General features: G+C 32.4%; 3 protein-coding genes across 4 annotated transcripts; 2 read left to right on the forward strand and 1 right to left on the reverse strand.

The window, feature by feature from the left end:
* Positions 1–4976: 4976 nt before the first annotated feature.
* LOC125864472 (uncharacterized) lies at positions 4977–7467 on the forward strand. Its single transcript, XM_049544488.1, has 3 exons — positions 4977–5386; positions 6209–6337; positions 6780–7467. The coding sequence occupies exons 1-3, from the start codon at positions 5057–5059 to the stop codon at positions 6948–6950; spliced, it is 630 nt and encodes a 209-aa protein (XP_049400445.1). The 5' UTR covers positions 4977–5056; the 3' UTR covers positions 6951–7467.
* LOC125864466 (uncharacterized) lies at positions 7319–11260 on the reverse strand. Of its 2 annotated transcripts, XM_049544481.1 has the most exons (9): positions 11065–11260; positions 10908–10988; positions 9394–9483; positions 9115–9281; positions 8383–8452; positions 8109–8188; positions 7928–7990; positions 7749–7825; positions 7319–7672 (listed from the first exon to the last, which is right to left on the reverse strand). In XM_049544481.1, exons 1-9 carry the CDS (start codon positions 11140–11142, stop codon positions 7572–7574), a joined length of 807 nt encoding a protein of 268 aa, XP_049400438.1. In that variant the 5' UTR covers positions 11143–11260; the 3' UTR covers positions 7319–7571. The 2 variants fall into 2 exon arrangements, with proteins under 2 accessions (XP_049400438.1, XP_049400439.1); XM_049544482.1 differs by lacking the exon at positions 9394–9483.
* A 9110-nt stretch (positions 11261–20370) lies between these two features.
* On the forward strand, positions 20371–22646 carry LOC125864464 (ATG8-interacting protein 1-like). The gene is made up of 2 exons (XM_049544479.1): positions 20371–21217; positions 22331–22646. Exons 1-2 carry the CDS (start codon positions 20393–20395, stop codon positions 22436–22438), a joined length of 933 nt encoding a protein of 310 aa, XP_049400436.1. The 5' UTR covers positions 20371–20392; the 3' UTR covers positions 22439–22646.
* Positions 22647–22871: the final 225 nt, after the last annotated feature.

Below are 22871 nucleotides of genomic sequence, written 5' to 3' on the forward strand. Positions count from 1 at the left end.
AACGATACTACACTATGAAAAACTATAAGACAAAATAAAAAAATAAAAAAATTGTGTGCTACTAAAACAACAATCATGACCATTCTCTGATTTTTCACTTCTTTTACCATGGTTGATCCTCCCCCATAACTTAAACATCTAATCTTATTATATTTTTTTCGCTACTATTTGCTTTTTTTTTCTTTATTATTTTTCCAGTTTTTTATTTTTACTAGATTTTCGATACGTGTGTTGCACGTGATTATCAATTCAGAAAATTTAAGCGAAGATTTGAATGATAAGTTTTGCACTAAATAATATTGCAGATTTTTTTGTGATTGTTCAATGTGGATTGTCATAGATATGTGTTATTCACACGAACCTATGAAGATGGTCAATGAAAAATTTATTAGTTAAATGCAATAATATATATATTTATTTCAATTTGATGAGGTTCAATCATGTAATTAGTCGTATCTCACTAATATTACTTATAGACGATATTTGTTGTGTATATTTCTTATCATCCAACCAGATGTATGCACGTGTATTCCACTTAATCTATTTAGATGTCATATGAACATGTGGAGACCAACTACATTTTATTTTTTAGAACTATTTTTGTATATTAAGTTTTATTTTATAAGTTATAACATAATAGATGACGTTCTTTTTGTTGACTCTCATATTTGACTTCTCGATTGTCTGTGTACATAAATCAAAGATAGATATCTGACTGTCCATAGTTAACTGAGAAATATTTCCTTTTTTTTTACCAAAAAAAATAAAATTAATTAAAGAATATATTCTATCTGTGAAATCATATATATAATCACATGTTTATCTTACACCCAACAAAGATATAGTTCATATACTTGTAAATTGTTTTCAATTTATTCAACCAAGCATGATTCGTCCAAAGAAAAATAACAACACCGTGTTATCACATATATAGGGGCGGTATCATAATATGAAAAATTATTGGTCAAAATTTAATATAAGGAAAGATGAAAGATAGAAATAATTAATGTAATAACTATGAGAATTCATAATATTATAACTAAAGAATGTAAAAGAGACATTTGCAATAATTAGTAATAACTAAGAGAATTTATACGTTATAACTAAAGAATTAATGTGCAATAGATGAATGTCTAATTAATTTTATACTTACATAAATAAATAGGACTTTTAATTAATGTTACTATTTTTTATAGTTATTAGTTTTTAATTTAGTTTACGGATAAAATGAAAATGTTTATTCCATATTACTGAATATAAAATTTATTTTGTTAATGATAAATTTTAAATGATTCATATATATTCAGATATTTTCACATTTTTTGTGAGTTTTTTCTTACAAAAAAAAAAAAAAAGAACTCAGAAAGTTTTAAAAAATATATATTTTGATGTTAGAAGATCTTGTTAACTTGATAATACACTTGTGACATATATAAATATATACCCATATATATATATATATATGCATTAATGAAAATATATATCCCATAAAAATTAGCTATTAAATAAATAATAAAAATTAAACTAATACAGACTTCAACTGGCGTTATTAGAAGTCATATGAAGTGTTCTTTGTCGAAAATACTGATATATATTAAGAAATAGTAAATTAGTAAAACAAAAGAGCAATGTTTACATAGTAATAACGATTTTTAAGTAAACTTCCTGGTAATCTAAATCACATAAGTAGCATTGATAAATAAAGTCATTCTTTTGTCTAGAGAACAAAAAAAAACAAATCGTGATAATTCTCTAACTCTTGAGAAGTTTAATTATTTTGGAAAAGATATTCAGAAACATATATCTAAATCAGAAGAGAAATTGTTAACAAAAACAAATGAATTTAGAATATAATAAAAAATAAACTAATACAAACTTCCACTGGCGCTATTACAAGTCATATGAACTTTTCTTCGTCGAAAATATTGAAATATTAAGAAATAGTAAATCGGTAAAACAAAAGGGCAATAATAACTATTTTGAAGCAAATTTTTTGACGATCTAAATCACATAAGAAGCATTGATAAATAAATTCATTCTTTTGTCTTGGGCATCAATAAAAAACAAATTGTGACAATTCTAAAACTCTTGAAAAGTTTAATAATTTTGGAAAAAAATATTCAGAAGCATATATCTACATCACAAGAGAATTTGTTAACAAAAATAAATGAATTTAGACTAAAATAAAAATTAAACTAATACAAACTTCAACTGACGTTATTACAAGTCATATAAACTTTTCTTCATCGAAAATACTTAAATATTAAAAAATAGTAAATCAGTAAAACAAAAGGGCAATGTTTATATAGTAATAACTATTTTGAAGCAAACTTCCTGACAATCTAAATCACATAAGTAGCATTGATAAATAAAGTCATTCTTTTGTCTTGAGCATAAAAAAAAATCATGACAATTTACTAACTCTTGATAAGTTTAATAACTTTTCAAAAAGATATTCAAAAGCATATATCTACATCACAATAGAAATTGTTAACAAAAAAAATGAATTTCGACTACATCAGGTTAACTCATATATTGGAACATTGCATACTAATGTATATACTAAGCAAAAATTAATTATTATATCATCAAAATTATTTTCCTCAAGTACTCGAGGTTAAGGAATATACTCGAGGTTAAGGAATATACCTCTTAGGATAGAACAATTTACTTTATCAGAATAATGGTACCTCATATTTCGCTAAACTTCTAACTCACTCAACGACAATTAATCACACAAAAAATTTTAAAATGCAAGAAGAAGAAGAAGAGTAGAAGATTAAAAAAAAATTGTAGTTGAAAAATGAGAGAAAACCCCTATATTTATAGTCAAACAAAGGATAATATGAACAAGTGTTTTTTGTGTCTTATTTGAAAAGTCATGACCTTTCCGAAAAGTCACAACTCTTTTGAAAGGCACAACTTATAGAAAAAGTCACAACTTTTTGGAAAAGTCACAACTCTTTGGAAAAGGCACAACGTTTTGGAAAAGTCACAACTCATCAAAAAATCACAACCCTTTGAAAAAAATCACAACTTATCATAAAAGTCACAACTCATCAAAAAAGTCACAACCTAAGTTACGGATATTATAGTAATTTAACATTCAAGTTAGGATTTCATGCTTTTAAGGTAATATAGATTTATCATTTAAACTATGTAGTTCATTCTTTTAAGGTAGTATAGATAAAAGAGGAATATATAGATTTGTCTAATTTTTCAAAAATAAAGAAGAATATTAATCTGAGGATATTTAGAATATATAAATATGTCTTTTAACTTTGTGTTCTTAAAGATGTCCCCCNCCCCCCCCCCCCCCCCCCCATCCCCAAGCAAAAAAGAACATTCTATATTAAATTGAATAAAAATAAAAGTCCAACAAATCAATTTAAAACGGAGGAGTACCTATTAAATCTAGTTTGGACTCTTCAAACAGTTTTTTATCAAATCATTTTTCTTCAACAATTTGAGTTTTTACATTGCTTGAACACCAAGTTGTAGTTTTTGTGGAACAGAAAATCATTGAACTTTTTGTCAAGTAGAAGTTGCTACAAAAGTATATTTATGCTATGAAACTGAGTACCTATTAATTATCTACATAGTCTTCTCGTTTGAAGTTGAGTATTTCTATTCTCCTTGTTGCATCAACTTTTGTTTATCTATCTAGTTTACCCACAATAAAAATTGTAATTGCATAAGTGAAGAACTCTCACAATCTTCCTTGTTTTAAGAAGAAGAACAAAAAACTTACAAAACTTGTAGTTTAAAAGTGTAAGAAAATCTCTCTATTTATAGACAAGGAAGGATAGTATGAGAAGGTGATTATCGTGCCTTATCAGATAAATTACAATTCTTCAGAAAAATCACAACTTTTTGGACATGTCATAACTCATCGAAAAAGTCACAATCCTTCGAAAAAGTTATTTCGCTTCAATGTGAAAAGATGTTCGCGTATAATATAATATAGAACAAAAAAAATAAATATAATATAATATAAAATATTGGATAATAAATTGGGTGTTTTAAGTTGGGGGTATTATAGTAATTTAACATTCAAGTTGAGGAGTTCATGCTTTTAAGGTAGTATAGATTAGTAAGCTTCTAGGACAAATAGTCCTTAATAGCAATTTTACGTTAAATAAAGTGTGCACTCATAATTTTCAAATTAGAGTTTTAAAATCAAATCGTAACCGATAAGTCAATCGCAGAATGGTTTATTGACTTATTGATAATAGGTTATCGAATAAATGGTTGGGAAATGGATCAAAAAATTTTAATTAACAGCTTATTGGTGTGTGGACGAATTACTCAATTTCCTTATTAGGTAAACCGTTAACCTGTTAAGAATTACCATAATTACATTTTTATTCTAGGTATATTGGCCTCATTTAATATTTTACAATAATATATAAGAGTAATTATATATATTTTTTATTTTATTCCTAACTCCTAAAGGCTAAAGCCGTAAAGCCACGAAATCTATTTACTTTTCTATAATTATGTATTTTTCTTTAAAGAATAGAGCACGAATCAGCAAACTCAAAAAAGTACTGAGGATATATACATGAAAAGTATGCAACAATTTATCGAGCCATTGGCAAAGATGCTTCAACTAGACAATGAAAATGTGACAACCAGTTAAAATTCTAGATTAATTTATCCATTTTATCTTGTTACTGTTTAAAAGTCATCCTTTTAGTAAAGTGCGTTCATTGGAAAAAAAAAAATACCATAGAGATTAGAGGTTAACTGATGCACTGCTAATCTGAAACCAAACTAACCGATATCTTATAAGTTGACTAACGAATTATTAAATTTAAAAACTGATATTCAATAAGCCAAACTATTAAGTGAAATTATCCGCCCGATCCGTCTTATAAATAGCCACCTTCAAATCCTGAATCCCATTTCTTCAATCTCAAATAAAAAAGAAAAAAAAAATTGTATAGTGGAACATTCATGCAAGTGCTGCTTAATTTCTACTTTCTAACATATACTTTGCGCACGCTAAAAAATCATAAACAAATCTCCTAACTGAAATTAAATTATTGATACAATGAATAAGCAAATTCAGAATGTATCAACAATAATTATCTGCTCGTTGCTGCTATTGATTGATACTGAAATTGGAAATTTTTACCGATTTGTCGATGGAGCACAGCGGACGATTCAAGTTTCCGACGATCTAGACGACGTCGTTGACGATGAAGAAGACGAGGCATGGAGAGAATGGGGAAGGAAGAAATCGACTAGCTCCGATTTCGATCCGCCGCCGCCGGATTTTGGTACGATGAGTCCGTCGGAAATTCAAGCGGAAATGATGAAGCGGCAGCTGGGTCCGGTTTTTGGGTTTGTTAAACTCCGACTTGGAACTCGGCGGACTCAGGTATCTCTTGCTTTACCTTCTTTTTTTTGTGTTGATTCCGATTAATGTGATGAGTAATGATGCGCTAAATTGATTTTCCTGACTAATAGCATTGAATCTAGTGAAATAGTTGTCTTGCTGAAAGAGTAATCTACCAATTGCCGTTCAATTTCAAGCTAATTATACCCATTCTGCAGTGGCGGATGCATAGTGACCAAAGATTTATATATGAAAATTTCTGAAAATTAGAATATATTTTGTGTTTTGAACCCATATTTACATTGAGTTTTGAATCTTTAGAATATATAAGATTAAATGTTAGATCCGCCTCTAATCATTAGGATCTATTCGGGTTATAAGTAGAGTGAGAAAATTAGTTGACAAACTGCAGAATGTGGTAAGATCTGAAAACCTCTCTTTTCTGTGAAGTTTCAGGTCTCTGGTGGATGCAACTTCTTGGTACTGGGTTCATATGAACCTAGTACTTTTGATGGGGAGTATAAATTTATATGTAAAAATGTTCAACAAATCACAATAGTTAATTATATGAACTTAAAAATAATAATTGTTCAATTCACAGCATCTAAAGATGGAATCCCATAAGCTTAAATTCGTGTTCCGCCTTTGATTCTGGTTGACTTTAGAATAGATAAGTCTGAGTTTTACATAACACCTCATCTGTATTAAAAGGCAATCTTTTAGTATTACAATGAAGTGAACCTAGAATCTAGATAGAAGGGAATAAATGTAGAGGATTACTAAAGTTGACCTCAATTGATTTGGATTGAACCATAGTTGACTGAATGGAAGAGTATAAAGTTGACTGAGATTACTTGTTTCCAGGAGAAAGTTACTGAAATAGCGATGAGATGGACCAAACTAGCAAGAACTGGAGCAATTGAGGCAAAGTTCATGAGTGTTGATGTGAGCACAATCATGTTTACTATGGAGAAAGGTCAAGACTCTATAGAGGTTTGTCTTACTTCCAAATTATGGTGTTTTATTCTATAACTACTAGCTTTACCTATTGATCCTTGCAACAAAGAGTTGAATATCAGAACACTTGTATAAAGGTCGTTGTGTGTCACCACCTCCCACCTATCCTACACAGTCAATTAAGGTTGTTACTGTGAAGCAACAGCTAAGGTGCACAGGACCTTACCGTCTAACCTGTTGGTACTCCGTATTTTCACGGAGAATTTCATTTCACCAGGTCCATGTCTGAGACAGCAGGGTAGTCGTTACACCATTCATGTCAAGGCTCTAGATGTTTAGCCTTCCAAATGCACCCTTTATCGCATGGTTTTACTTAGTTCAATTCTTCATCCTTTGGGACGATTTGTTAGTTGGTATTTGATAGAATCACAAGTTCTGTGTACTAGAAAAATTGAGATTTTATTACTCCATTTTGCAGTTGAAAGAGTTTTTGTTGGACCAACCAGAAGCATATGAGATTAAACTAGGGGACCAACTTTTTCGAAGACCAGGAGATCCTCCTTTTGAAGAAGTATTTGAGAAGATTCAGAGGGAGAAAAGCAAAGTCGATCATACCAGCTCAAAGAAGAATAGACATAATGAGTTGTAATCACCAGAAAAGAAATCTTGACAACTAATTTTGATCACTTATAACATGTATTATCAGGAGGGCAGGTGTAAATGGCTGGCATCTTACATAATCTTTTTTCGACACACACTTGACACTCTGTGCTTACAAGCTATGCATCCAAATAATCAGTTAATTCTTCTGACGTTCGATAATTGAACATCTTGTGTTGGGAAATATCTTTGTCAGGAGTAATGGCGCTTATAAGGGAATGATTTTGTTTAAAGTTTCTCCATGTCTTTCACCAATTATGATTTATGAATGGAGCTAAGGGGCTATCAATAGTACCCTTGTAGAAGAGGACAATTGATAGCCTCCATAATGTCCTAAAAACTGGATCTGTTGGATGGTTATATGACATTCCTAAACTGTGTGCTGCTCATCATAAAAGTATTTTAATTCAAACATAATATAAACCATCCCACAAACTAGATTGTGTATACATAGGGATGACCAGAGCAGGCACAATGCTCAAATCCATAATTCTGTAAGAAACGATGCTCAAATCCATAATTCTGTAAGAAAAGATTATCAATAACGGAGGATACTGCAGTAGACCCTCTCGGCTTTTAAAAAATGCAAGTTAAGTGAAAGAATACAGGATTATTTCAGCTTATTGCTGAAGTCAGAGAGCTCGAGAACACGAATTCTGGAAATGCCAGCAGCTTCCTCCCTCTCCTTTTGAGTATTGTAACCCCAGTCCCCTGCTTCAAGAAATCAGATCAGCAATCACTGCAACATTGCAAATCTATAAGAAGCAAAGTGAGTATGATAAGTCACCTAGATACAAGTTCCATCCATCCAACTCGGACTCTTTAATCACATTCTTTAAAGTAGCAAGCCGGTCTTCCACAAAGCTGAGCAATATTCAGAAAAAGTAGACACTTAATTTCACGCAGTAGAAGCCAAATGGCTAATTCAAAAGAAGTTTGAATAGTTCTTATGCTATGAAATCTTACTGTAGTTTCAGACCCTGGTGTTCTGGCATTTCCTGAAGTTGCTTAAGCACTTTTACTTTAGGTCTGATTAAAAAGAAGTTTCATGTAAGCATGAATATGTGCTTGAATAAGTAAACACTAATTGACCATGTCTCTTGATATTGCAGTTAGCTTAATCCAACTTCGCGTGAAGTAAACTTACCCTGTGCCAAGACCAAAGATCCTTTCAGCTGGAATGGTTGTCCCAGCAATCCCTTTAAGTAATGCATCTGCAAAGCGGCTCTACAAATGGCAGTGGAGTACAAATATTAGATTCAACGGCTTATCTCAAGACTCTTAAGAATACAATTCCACTTTCATCAAAAACAAGCTAAAGATTTAAAAAATAAAATGTCACTTGTATGCATGGTGAATATTTCAGGATAAATTAGTTCGAAAGATTTTATCTTTAGGTGAATGTGCACATTCTAACAAACCTGCTTCGTAGTGACTATATAAAGCTTTGAACTTGCAAATTTCAGTGCATCAGGTACTCCAGGATAAAACCTGTAGAGAAAGCATAAACTTTTTAGTATTTTTCCAACACAGTATATTCTTTGACGTGATTGAGTACTACCTTTAAACAGCGGCGAATTTATTGTGCAATTTATGAAGCACGTGAACTCATAGTCTTTCGCAAAATTAGATATTTTATGTACATATTGTCTTGAATTGATCTAATATTACCTGCTGGCACCCATGCTATTAAAGAGATTAATGATGTACTTGGTTTTACCTAGAAGAACAAGGATCAATTCCCACTTAATTCTGTTACCTTTGTCAAAAAAAAAAAAAAAAATCCCACTTAATTCATTTTTTTTTCTATTGTCTTTAGTATGCACTCAAGTTCTTGAAATCTTAGATTTGCCTCTGACCGTAAAGAATAAGTGATTCTAGAGAATGACAATGAGATGAGCACCGACCAACTTATAGGTTGTAGTACTACTCGGAGTCTTAAAAGCTTATCAAGCTAGGAAACTGACAAGCAGATAGATTTAGCTTGTTTTGGAGCACATCATTCGATATAGGTAGTCAGTAGTCTATAGTGTTTGTTTCTCTGTTTCTCTTTAAGTTGGTTCAGTGATTATACATTTGCCAGAGATTAGAGCTAATCAGGACCCTCAAGTGGTTGATTCGATCACACAGGCATAATCAACAGCTACACTTACCTGTTTGCACCTATCCAAGTAGCCAAATCATTGTCCATCCATTCATCTCTAACCTTACCGAAAAGATCTATAAGAAAATCTCTGTCTTCATTCCATTCTGCCATTATAATGGGTTTAATCTTTGCCCAGTTCTCAAGTATTCCCTCAACTGTTAGTCCCTCTGCAACCTATCACATTAAGAAAGATATCACCTCGACGAACTTTATGATACATCAGCTAGAATGAATAGATTTGTGTCATCATATCAAAGACACTTGTATTTTTTTTATGTGTACCCACCGAAGACGTGCGAATAGAAGATATTCTCGATTCCAAGAGCAACCTCACAAGTAAGAGATTTTCATATCCAGTTTCCACTACAGGTCTAACCTGCAGAAAGTTTGAAGGTTGATCACTTTCTGCAACAACAACAACAACAACATACCCCATATATTCCCACAAGTGGGGTCTAGGTAGGGTGAGTGTACACGGACCATACCCTACCTTTGGGTAGAGAGGCTGCTTCCAATAGATCTTTGGCTCAAGGAAAATCATTTTTTCAAAAAAATAGTTCGAAAGAAATGCAAGAGTAAAAGTTGTGATGATTAGCACAATTGGCACCCGTATATGGATCTCAAATATCATTGTTATTATAACAGAAAATAGTTCACTCGCTGACAAAAGATTTACTCTGACAAGAAGGAGATGATTACGGACAACATTCACTTATTAGAATAGTATCTGTGCAATTATTACCAAATGCTATTCAAAACACTTCTGCTCAAGTTATTAAGGGATGAGAAATCAGTTCATCCCTTAGTAGGAAAATCAGTATTTCCCATATAATGATATTGCAAAAATAGGAAAATCCGAGATTAATCAGTGTAGCAGTTTAGTAGTTGTAACTCCACTCTGAACAACTTTGACGGAAGATTCAACAACAACAACATACCCAGTGTAGTCCCACAAAGTGACGGAACATTCACATATTACCTTATTTCTCTTCCTTCTACTTCCTTTCCCTCCCCTTATTCACAAGGTACCCCACCGAAAAGATAAATAGATCAGAGGAAAACCTGTTGCTGAGAGTCAAAAGCATGGAAGTTTCAGAGCACCATCAGCATTTCAAGAATGACTCACTTATGAGTTTGAAATGCATACTTCGCCTGGTTTTTGCAATTTCATATAACCCAGAGGTCCATTTACTACATCACTGATTTCAACAGTTCACAGGATTATACACACACGACACACCAACACTACTAACCTCAGGGACGGATCTAGAAGCCAACATATGGGTTCAACATAGGTTTAGTTCAAACTCAATAATTTTATTAAGAAAATTCACTAAAAGTACAAAAAAACCCAGTTACTAATACCTAATACCATCCTAGAATTTAGAACCCATAAAGTTTAAATCTCGGCTCCACCTCTGACTAGCCTAGTTCAACCCCAGATGAATATGCTAAGAACATTTAATAAATCACTTACAGCAATGACGTTGAACTCAATGTGTGCATTCCAACACCCTTTATAGTAGTGACTTATCTCATGAGAAAAGACTTTGTTTTCTTTCAAAGAAGCATGCTTAACACAACCTATTACATATATAAGCATTCTACACATATGTAAACTAAATCAGGGGTAAAAGCATGTCCAAATCCACCACTACCACAAATGTATGTCCTTCACAAGAACAACTTTTCTTTCACCATTTCACCTGTAATTTTACTTTCTAAGGAAATGAACAAAGAAAGCATAATACTTTGACAAGCTAAGACAAAAAGAGGAAAAAAAAAAAAAAAGAACTTCACCACATGCATCTGATCTACAATCCAATCTTCCAAAGATGAGTCCACCCCATTGAAAAGACTAGGCCATCTCACTTTAGCAGCCTGCAAAACCAACATTTTTTTTCAAAAAAACAAAATTGAATATTGGGAAGCAAAAAGGGGCAAGTAAAGTAATGACCTTAACAGCAGAAAGAGAGCTTTCTCCACAGCTATCGCAGAGAACTCCATCAAAATCCAAGGCATACAAATCCCCCATTTTTGTGCCAGTTATTGGCTCTGAGGTTGTTAAATCTAGGCCTGTGTGATGGAGGGTCTCTTCAATACCCGCCAATCAAATTTGATCAAATACATTTTGACTCAAACTGACAGCTGATTTCTTGCAAGATCATCGTGGGCCTTATTGTCCTTGATCCGACCCGAATGACATGGCTAACCCGAATTTGGAATTAGGATGTATTGGGTTAATTAATCTGAATTCATGCCGAGTAAAGTTTTATATCAAGTTATTCTCTATTAATCATTGACAACTTTAGAGCAGCATCTTGGTCTTTTTTTTTTTCTAGTGATTTTTTACTTCTAAAAATACTGGCATTAATACTATTTGAAATGACGGTAACAAGAAAATAAAGTTAACGACTACGATAGTTAAAATGATATTTTTTGAATACTTGTTTGAAAGTTTGAGAGTAAAGATAGAGATACAAGTTGTATAGATTCGTCTAGGCGAGAGATGAGAAAGTTCATGATCTAAAAGTGAAGTGCATCAAGAACAAGAATGACAAACTTTTGATAAAAGAGATACACATTAGAGAAGATAGACAGATAATTTTTCATAAACACCTAAATGAAGATTGAAGAGGGGGATAGGGATATTGCATTAAGGAGTTAGAGCACTTTGAGAATCATAGACAATTTGAATATTGTAGATGAAAAAAACTGTAGATGGTGAGGGGGCGATCCATAAGATAAGGAGGGGCAAAGTCATCAAGCCACACGAGATTGTAGTGAAATTTTGAGAAAATATAGGCAAAATAGGTATGAAGTGGTTGACTATATTGTTTGTTATAATTCTTAGGATGACTAGAATGTCAGAAGAATGAAAATGAAGTACAATAATTTTATTGTACAAGAACAAGAGAAATATCCAAAATTGCAATAACTATGGGAGTGTCAAGCTACTAAAATACTCTATGAAAGTTTGGGAGAAAAATGATAGAGATCGGGTTGAGGAGGGGTGTGATCATCTTCGAGAATCAAATTTGAATTTATGTTGAGGTGATTAACTACAAAAGTAATTCACCTTGTAAAAAGACTGTTGAAGTAATGCAGTGATAGTATGACAAATTTATAGTGTTTATTGACCTAGAATAACATATAATAAAGTTTCTAGGGAGGTTCAACGGAGATATTTGGAATTTAGAGATGTTCATGTGACTTACACTCTCACAATTCAGGACATATAAAATGGCGTCAAATTCCATGTAAGAATAATGGTAGAAACTCATAAGACTTTTCGATCGAAATAAGATTGCACACTAAGATTCAACCTTAGCCTGATTTTATTTGCCTTAGTATTGGATGAATAGACATTGCGCATCTAATGAGAGATGTCATGGTATTTTTTATTCATAGATGACATTATATTGATTGACAAGATGCACTGAAAAGTTAACGATAAACTAAAAGTTTAGAGGCAGGCCCCAAAGTTTAAAGATTTTAGGTTTAGTAGGACAAAGATTGAATACTTGAATTGCAAGTTCCCATAGCGCAATGGACAGAGCTGGAAGTGAAATCGATAGACAAGCTATTATCAAGTAGTTTGGGTCTATAATACAAGGTAATGGGGAGATTGAGAAGGATGACATGCATCGTATTGAAGCGGGGTGGATGAAATGGAGACTCACTTATGAGGTTCTATATGATTAACGTAGTATCACCAAGGCTTAAGGGTGAGTTCGACTTAGTGATAGTTAGATGTACCTTGTTATAAAGGATAAGGTGTTGACTTGTCAAGAATGCATGTGTTCCGAAGATAAAGCTGATAAGAAAGATGTGAATGCGCATGTGGATTTGTGGACATACTAGAAGATATATATATATATATATATTACTATAAGTTTGAAGCTCCAAAGTAAAAAGTTGAATTACCATTTTGCCCCTTTACTATATTAAAATTTGATTAATTATTTAATTAAATACAAATATTTCAATCACATAATGGTAAGAATTTGAAGTTCATAAATCCTTTAATAATTAAATTGTTATTTTCTTGATAAATGAGTACATTGATATTGCTTTTAATCATAATCATAAATCTCATAATAGAAGAATTTGAAAAGTTATGATTGATAAAACAATGTAACCGGAATTTTTTCTTCTGAAATAGCTACATTTTTCCTTCTAAATAGACTATTGTTTATTATTGATGTAAAGAATTTGAAGAGATGTCATCATATATCATCATATATCATATCATATCATACATTACTAAAAGTGGAAAGCTCCAGCCTTTAAAGTTGGATTATCATTTTACCCCTTCATTATATTAAAATGTTATAATTATTTAATTAATTAAATAGTAAAAATAAAATTATAATTCACCCAAGGCTTAATTACATGTTTCAGGTTCAAAACAAAATTTTGCGTGTTTAGATAAACAAAACATCAAAACATTTCAAATTCTTGGCTACGTTAATTTAGAAACAATTAATATTTAAAGGAAGTTGCTTTTTTAATAGCTAAAATAATTATAAGAAATAATGTTGTCATACTAAATGTTAATAATAGCTAAAATAATGATAAGAAATAATAATTTCTCATTTTACAAGCTTTTCAAAATTAGTTTATACATTTTCGGAATGATTATAAATAATTAAAAATAAATAATAGGTATATAATTTAATAAAATAATTACTATAAAAATTTGCAATAGCTTATGACTTTATATGATTTTCTATAGCACTAATATTATAAGTTCAAAAATACTTTAAAGAAATAAAAAATAATTTCAGAAAGAGTCTTTTTCACTATCCCATTAACTACACATACGTACAATGTATGTTATTTAATTATGTCATTTTTAAATTAATAAATTTATATTATCTTGAGCTCGTAGTTATAAAAGTTTTGCAGAAATTGAAGAGTTGTCTTTTAATTATTCAATACAGATTATTATATTTGTCAATTTCCACCATATATCAGCTCACACTTTTGCAATACTCTTCTTTTACTCAACATACTTCCTTGTTCATGGTTAGGTAAATATTATCTACTGATATTTTCTTCTCTTCCTCTTATTACAATTTCACATTTTTCATTCCAATTTATTGATACTACTTTTCCTAATTTTGTCTTTCCTTTTTTTAATAGGAGTTGTTGTGTGCAATCCATATTACAATGGAAAATGGAAAATTGACTTTATAGTGTTTTTAAAAATATAGATATAATTGTTGTTATGCATTTCAAGTTTTCTTTATATATACACGGTTGAATGTTGATGTATGGATTGAAAGTTTCTCAATGAACTGCGGGGATTATTGCGAGGTATGATTGATTAAACTCATTAGAAATACATATTCTTATTATGCTTATAGTTTGAAATTTGAGGATATCGTTTTGATTTCTTATCTTGTACATATTTTTCAATTTATATTACAATAATTTTTTTTGTATTTATACATAAATTTATAACTATAGACATATTATGCAACCATATAATATGGAATATACGTGCAACGCACGTGTCCAGATACTAGTATATATATATATAAGAATGAAGTTGTGCATGATAAGGTGAGTGGCCTACCTAGAGGACAATATGAGGAAAGCAAGCCTAAATTAATTCAGGCATATAAAGAAATGTGAGTAGATGCATCAAGAAGGAGGTGTAAGAGGTTGACATTAGTTAGATGAGGCACTTTGATACCTTTTGATGAAAGATATGATTCAAAAGAAAATAGGAATCCAAAATTCATTGAGAAAAGAAAGTAAATCAATTATATTCACCAAAAAAACGAAAGTACAATTCGAAAAACGTTAGAATTATTTTGTATAAGATAAAAATAATCAAGACATATGATCATATCTAATCTAAACCTTTGAGGGTACTGAAAATTACCTAAGAAAAAATTAGACAATACACGTGGCCAAGCTATACAATGATGTGTGAGAGGTTATGGAGATAGTGGTGGTACCCTGAAGACTAATGATACAATTCACTCGGTGAGAATAATATAGATCGACCCACCCATGTTGGTTAGTCCATACAGACTTTAAAATTTTATCAATTTGGGTTGATATATTTTTTTTTTTTAAAAAAAAGAAATAATATATTTTATTTTAAATATTAACATAAATATCAACAAGACAATATTATATGGTGTTACTATTTGTTAACCAAGTTTCAAATGCATGAATAAAATAATTTTAATAATCCTTATTACGTTTGACTTCAAGTAAAGATTTGGTTCGATGACTTCAATATGAAATCATTGTCATTTTATGTAAATATCTTGGGTATAACTATACAATAACATCAACATATTAAGTGAGATTTACGGATGATAGAGTATATACAAATCTTACCACTATTTCGTGGAGGTAGAGAAATTGTTTTGCTTAAGACTCTTGACTCAAGTGCATAATACCAAAGTAAAACAAAAGAAGAAAAGAATGAAGAATCGTACAGAAAAAATATATTATTTTAAAAAATTATTGATAATAATAATATCATACTTAGTGTAGTGCCACTCGATTAGATTTGGAGAAGCTTGTGTATATGCATACCTTATGTAACACCTCGCAATTAGAAAGAGTTAAATTTAGAAAAAACTAATTTGGAAAGAGCCAAATTGAGAATTTGGCAAGTTATGCCTAGGTTGTGAGTTTTGGGTAAACTTCTAACGACCATAACTTCCAGTACATGATGAGTTAGGTGGCCCATAAGATATCAAATGAAAGGTCTTTGAATCTCCTTTCCAACACCATCGAGTTTGCTAGATTTCGAGTTCGGATGAGGGATATATACCCGTTTTAAGTCAGCCTGTTCAGTCAAGGAAATTTACCTAAATTAATAAGGGGTACTTTGGTCTTTTTCTTACCACATCAGCTTTAAACATTTTTAGTAAGGTTTTAGGGGTCTAAACTGATTTGGTAAGTTTTCGTAATCATAAATATGCTTAGGTTTTTAAAAGAGGGTTCAAGAAGAGAAAAGAGGAGAAAAGGAAGAACGATCAAGATTTCTTGCGAATCAAGGATTTGTTTCGCCAAATCGAGGTATGTAAGTTTTCATGATAGTGTTAGGTTCGTTCAACCACACACCAATCATGTAAATTCCAGACGTAATTTCGTTCTTCAGGTTGAATGATTTGAATTCTTGATGGGTGTTCTTGAGGTTTTGTTCTTCATGCTTTGTTTAGGGAGTTTGATGAAATTTGAGGTGAGGATTTCGATTGTTGAGGGTTGTTCTTGAGGGAAATGAGTAGATTCTTGTGTACTTGTATTGGGTAATTGAATCTAAGAAAAATTTGAGGAAACCAATCGATTCTAGGCGAGTTAGGATAAAAAAACGAGAAGAAAAATTTGTTGGGATTTTCTGGGCTGGGGCTGGCGCACTGGACCAGCAGTGCACCAGAACTGCGTCTCTGAAGTTCAAGGGTTGGTGCCCCATGCCACTCAGTGCGCCAGGGTCGCCTGCCTCATCCTATTTTTAGTTGTTTGCTCCGTCTGAGTTCTTTTAAAGTGTACCTTTACTCATTTCTGATTCTAACTACTCTAAACTACATCTAAACATAGAGAGATCCTTCATAATATGAATCATAACCCTTGAATTCATAATTCAAATTCAAAGTAAAGTTAATAGTAAAGTCTTGAAAGTTCTTTCGAGTCATTTTGAGAATGCTTTTACAATCTTTTAAAACTTGTTTTAAGACTTGAGTACTTGAGTATGAGGATAAGGAGAGTTGAGTTTCATTTTTCAAAGTGAATATATGGGAACTAAGTATTCCTAAAGAGTAAATATTTTTACATTTAAAATGAGGGGAAACATCGATTTCTAAATGAGTTCATGAGGAGTTTTGAGTACTATCTCTTTTAAGAGAAACCTTTTGAGTAATAATCTCAATGTTTGAGGATGAGGAAATATTTTTAAACATATGAGCTAAGTTATATTTTGAGAGTAGTATTGAGAATCGATATGGGGACGAATTCAAATAACTCAAAGTTCTCAAAAATCATGTAGCCAACGTGGGTAGAAATGGTCATACTTTTTGGATGATTCCTTATAGCTTTTTAAGCATACCTTAGTGGATCCACTTGGTTGAGGATGTCTTATACTCTAGCAAGGTATAAGACAGTTCTGGCAGCGTCAGTGAGACGTTGTATCATCATATAGCTCATAGCGATTGTTGTCGGTTACAGAATCTCCCAAATTGAGTTATTTTGTATCTTTACATACAAACTGAGTATTTATTGTACTTTTAAATACATTGAATTGTTATCTACTGTTTTAAATGTTTTATATAAACTGCATCTTTATTGTTGTTTTTATACTGTATTGAGTTGAGTATCCATGAGTTGAGGTTGAGTTGATCAGTAGAGTTGAGGTGAGTATGTTTCCTTCTTTCCAAGTTCAAGCTATTATGTTATGTTCGGTGTTCCCCTTACACGCTCGTACATTCAATGTACTGATATTATTTGGACTGCATCATTTTATGATGCAGATACAGGTAAATCAGGATCATCAACCGGTGCTCCGTTGATCCATGCGAGTTCCAGCTAGATTTGGTGAGCCTCTTTGCTTTCTAGAGGGTTTCACATTGAGTTTACATTTCAGTTTTGTTTATTAGGATGTCGTGGGTCTTGTCCCAACGTCCATCTCAGTTAGTAGAGGCTTCATAGATAGTAGAGTGTTGAGAAGTTTGTTTCATTTTCATTTTCATTTGTTAATGTTTTAGACTTGAGTTGCCTCTTTTGGCCAGTGAATGTTTTAACACATTTATGAGTTATTTATTTTAAGATTATGAGCAAAGATTCTACTTTTGAGTTTATCTATTATATATTGAGAAAGTCTTTTGCTGAGAGTTGAGCCAGGCCAATGGTTCGCTTGGGGTCAATAATGGTTCTCGAGTATCGATCACGTCCAAGGTGTAGGCTCGGAGCGTGACACCTTAAACCTACCTCAATATATTAAAATATATACTTTGAACTTTGAAAAGCAAAACGTACTATAAATTTTGACCACAAAAGGATTAGAAGTCTTTTTATTTCAATTTGTTTGCGTGATTTTAACTTGACACAAAATTTAAGAAAATAAAAAAAATAACTTTTAAACTTTGTGATCATAAACTAAAAATATATATATAATATATCAGAATATGATAAAATCTTAGGATTATAAATATGTTATAGAAAAGTAAAAATTTAAGATTTTTTTAAAAAAATAAATTAAAAATAAAAAAAGAATTGATAGCGTGCCGCACACTGGATGCTTCTCTCCTCACGCAAGCAATCAAACAAAAAAAAAGAAAAGAAAAAAGGGGTACTAGCGACACGAACGACCGGACCCACAGATTTTTTGTCCAAACTAAGCAAACCAAACGGCGCCGTTTGTTTGAAACAGTTACTGGCTATCCCGGTAGCCTTCTCTTCCCCCAAAAATTGTTTCACTATAATCATGCCCTCTCTCTTCGCTCGTTCTTCGAGACAGTTTCTAAATTTTTTCTCACAGTAGCAGCACAGTTTATCTTCATCTCTATCTGCTTATTATCACTTCTGTAAGTATTCCAAAAGAATTCGAATTCCATTTCTTTGTTTTTTGATTGTTTGATTCTTTTTTTCTTATGGTTTGTTCATTGGATTATATGATCATTGACTTATTTATTCAGTTACTCTGCTTTAGCATAAACATTTCTATTGGATATGGTTTTGGATCTCTTTGCATGTCCTGATTAGATGATGATTGAGCAAATTGAATGTTAACAGCTTTGTGTACATGTTGTGCATAGATATAAATTGATTAAGAGGGTAAGAGAGAGAGAGCAGTTTTGCTTGTAAACAGTCAGAAAAGAGAGGGATGAATCTAGCTAGTGTCAAGATACCAGATTCATCTGAACTTTTTTTTTCTTCTAAAATTTGGGGTTGGGAGGGGAAATGAGGAGGGGATTACAAATTGGGGGAATCAAACCCTCGCTAACAAGTGAAAGTTCAGGTAGCCAACTAAGCCAACTAAATGAGATATTGATATCCCCGGTTCATTTGAATCTGGTGTTCTCGATGCTGATCATATATTTATATTTAAAAATCCCTATAATTGTAGTAACAAATATTAGTAGATATGAACCCATGACTTTAAAAATACAATGACTTCAATGTTAAAAAACTCAAAAGTTGAACATATAAATTTTAAACTGTGCATCTGCCTTTGAGAAAGGGCACATTTTTATTGGCTTAATTATAGTCTCTATGTTTTAATTTGTTTGTGTTACTTTCCTTTTTAGTCTAAAAAGAATGTTGCTTTCCTTTTTGACAATTTTTTAGTTTCAACTTTCCACATGACATTTTTAGAACCACAAGATTAAGACATTTTGATACATTTTACATACCTCTAATGTAAGAACCCAAGAATCAAAATCTTTTTTACCTTCTCAAACTCCGTGTCAAGTCAAAATCATATGTGATCAATGGAGAGCCACGAATTCTAATAGGGATTCAAAAAAATGTTTAAATTGCTATAGCTAGAGGAATTGACAGTTTATATATGTACCATAAATAAATAATTTTTACCCTACTTCGGTGGCAGATTATGTACAAGAAAGGGGTTTGAATCTCCTTCATCGAGAAATTATACTACACAAATAGAATAAATATGAATTTTTTGGTAATATGCCGACTGTTGAATCCCCTTGATATGAAGAGTAGCCTTTCATAGTGGTAAAGAGGGTTCAAAAGTTGTTGTAGGTCATAGCTTTATATCCCAATTATGACATTCTAGAATGTTTATCATTTCACGGCTCCACCACTATCCACCTTGCATAGTATAATTTCGGATGTTAGGGATTCAATTTAACTCCTTCCTTACCTTTAGCTCGGCCAGCGGTGGCGAGACCTGAACATAGTATCATTATGTAATACCATCTTGAAGCATGTGACCACTTTATGTAAAGCTAATTGGTGTAGTTTTGGTTTTTGAGGTATAAATATGTTTTTTTTAGCAGGGCAAAGTATTTTCCTTGAAAGTTGAAACTTCAGGTTTTGAAATTTGTCGACTTGCTAGGTAAAGCATCAATTGATGTTAAACTAGTGACTGTATAGGTGTAAAATTTTGCAAATGTAAAGTCTTGGAAATTCTTTTTAACCTTCTATTTTTTATGTTTCTTGGATATATTTGATTTTTGAATGTGGTCTCATGCTTTATTAGCTCCTAAGTTCTAATCTCTATTCATTTTCTTTTGTTTCCCCTCTCTTTCTCTCTCATGAATGTGAAGTGTATTGAGTTTTAATTACAGAAAATGGAAAATAATAAGGAAGGGGAGGAAACTGCTCCTTCTAGAAATGAGTGGGAAGTCGTATCGCTCACACAGTCGGCATATGCTGCTGCCCCTGATTCAAGACAGGTTGATCTCGTTGATGATAGTAGTGCAGAGTTTGTAGCTGAAACTTCTGATCCAATGATTATGTCGGGGCACTTTGGCTTTCCACCAAATCAGCATGAGAATGCGGCATTGCAACCATCTAATGATGAGATTCTCAATGAGAAGGGAAGTGAAGATGCTACTCCTGAAGTTGTTGCTGACAAAGGGGTTGATTCAAATACAGATGAAGTGAGGCCAAAAACTAAAGGATTGAGCACAACGGAATTTCTCGGAGATCAAATGTTTGATGAAAAGGTTAGCATTTTATCCTTAAGTGGTGCAAAATTTGAAGAAGATGCAGTCTTGCAGGGGTCAAGTTTGGTGGACAAAGAGCAGAATTTCTTTAGTTCTACTACGTTTAGTTCTTTCCATAGTGAAGAACCCATGGGTGTGTCAGCATCCACAGAGGAAAGCAATATGCTTGCAGAACCAGTTGAACTCGTTCACCAGGTTATTGATTCTGGCATATCTAATTTGCCAAAGGCTAAAGATGAAGATAATGATGATGCAGAAAATCTTCCTTGTCAAGCCTGGTGGAAAAGGCGGGCTGTTTCACTTCTTGCCCACGCAAAAGATGCCAACACATTCTGGTCCATTTTCATTGCTGCAGCTGTTATGGGCCTCGTGGTTATTGGTCAGAGATGGCGGCTAGAAAGGTGGCAGGTATTGCAAATGAAGTGGCAGTTTGGAGGCCATGATGAGGTAATTTTACTACAGTTCTACTTGAAAATAGTTCAAACTGGTGTCTTCACTGAGTTGATCATGTTTTACCTTGGGTCTGACATTGTTAGTGCGCTTTTACCAATCAGCTAAGTAGATGATGAAGTGATTAATTAAGAAACTTCTGCTGTAATTCTTTTGATTAGTTCCTCCTGGAGAAAGAGGTGATTTACACCATTTACATAAATCCTTTTCTCCTCCATGTCCAGCTTCCATTTCATTCATTTCAAATAATAGTGGCCCATGAGATAGTTGCAGACGCCATATAATAGATACTTTACCTGCTCTTTCACCCTTTTGTTTCTTCCCAAGAGGTTCATCTTTTCTTTTACTGCATTGATCTGTTATTATTGAGAGATTTTATCTTTCAATACCACTATGATTTTGTAATGTTGAAATATTTATTCTGCTTTCCCCTGAAGCAGTGCATATTCGTGTCCCTTGGACACGCGTGGGATATGTAATTTACTTTGTCAATCTTTTGACATGACATCCTCTAGTATGGCACACATCTTTAGAGGTGGGACTGGGAGTGGAATGAAATAAAGGAATTTCTTCACCGTCTATATGAGTGGCTTTTTAGGCGGTGAAAGGGAGGATTGGATGATATGAAAGCGAGAGGCATTTAGGGTGAGTTTTTTTTAGAGGGAATCATCTAGAGACGGAATAGGAGGGAGATCGGCAGAAAGTGGAAGATACTAAGGCATCTAAGAAGGTAATTTGCTTTACTTGGTGCACGTACGAGATGCAATGCTAACAGTTGCTCGTGTAAGGAGTGGGAGATTATCCTACTACGTAGCAAATTCACGGTCAACTTCAAGATTAGATTTTTTGTTATTGAGCTTGTTTCCTGCGGTATATCAGATAACCTGCGACTTGAAGTTCTTTCTTTGCATCCTTAAGTTTTTTATTCTTAAGTTGGCTGAAATAAGTCTATTTTACAAAGACATGGAGCCTTAACAAATGAGTGATTTGTTGTGGTTTACTATTCCTTTAAATCATATTACTGTATTTCATATCTGCACCTCAAAATATTTATTCGCTCATATAAGTTGCATAGTTGGATTCACCGATTTGTTTTCCTTGCATCAACAGATAATGAACAGGGCATTTATTAGTCCCCTATCCCAATTGAAAGAAGTGATAATTGGGAGTGGTCGTCGTGGTTCCTTTATCCGAGGGAATGCTTCAACACAACGTTAAGATGATGATGACGAAAACAAACTTGTCTGTGTGCAAGTCATAGCTTAGGTTTGCTTTCCAGTAAACCTAGTATTTATTTATGTTTGACGGGGTTTAACGATTGGATATGTTATTATGATGGAATTGTTGTAATCATGGAATCTACAAGCAAGCACTTGAGGTGACATTATTGGGAGAAAAACAAGTAAATTTTGTCATTCCTCTCTAATATTGATTCCCAGAATTTACAAAAAAATGTGCATAAGATTGAAGCTATCTTCTGGAAATTAGCTCCCAATATTAAAACCTTCTTAAAGACGAATGTTGTAGTATACTGTGATCCTTAGACTAATGTTGTAGTCAAAACCTTTTGTTCTATTTTAACTTGGCATGGAGTTTAAGAAAATAAAGAAGAATTTTGAATTTTGTGCTCTTAAATTAAAGATATGTTAAA

The sequence above is a fragment of the Solanum stenotomum genome, chromosome 5, assembly GCF_019186545.1.
Source record: "Solanum stenotomum isolate F172 chromosome 5, ASM1918654v1, whole genome shotgun sequence".
NCBI classification, from domain to species: Eukaryota; Viridiplantae; Streptophyta; class Magnoliopsida; order Solanales; family Solanaceae; genus Solanum; species Solanum stenotomum.

Bases quoted from the DNA above. Each gene is read 5' to 3' on its own strand.
- LOC125864466 (XM_049544481.1), bottom strand. From the start codon at position 11,142: ATGGGGGATTTGTATGCCTTGGATTTTGATGGAGTTCTCTGCGATAGC. The intron at 10,989-11,064 runs GTCATTACTTTA...TTGGTTTTGCAG, and splicing joins GCTCTCTTTCTGCTGTTAAG to GCTGCTAAAGTGAGATGGCC. The intron at 7,826-7,927 runs GTAAGATTTCAT...AATATTGCTCAG, and splicing joins CACCAGGGTCTGAAACTACA to CTTTGTGGAAGACCGGCTTG.
- LOC125864472 (XM_049544488.1), top strand. From the start codon at position 5,057: ATGAATAAGCAAATTCAGAATGTATCAACAATAATTATCTGCTCGTTG. The intron at 5,387-6,208 runs GTATCTCTTGCT...ACTTGTTTCCAG, and splicing joins TTGGAACTCGGCGGACTCAG to GAGAAAGTTACTGAAATAGC. The intron at 6,338-6,779 runs GTTTGTCTTACT...TCCATTTTGCAG, and splicing joins AAGGTCAAGACTCTATAGAG to TTGAAAGAGTTTTTGTTGGA.
- LOC125864464 (XM_049544479.1), top strand. From the start codon at position 20,393: ATGGAAAATAATAAGGAAGGGGAGGAAACTGCTCCTTCTAGAAATGAG. The intron at 21,218-22,330 runs GTAATTTTACTA...TTGCATCAACAG, and splicing joins AGTTTGGAGGCCATGATGAG to ATAATGAACAGGGCATTTAT.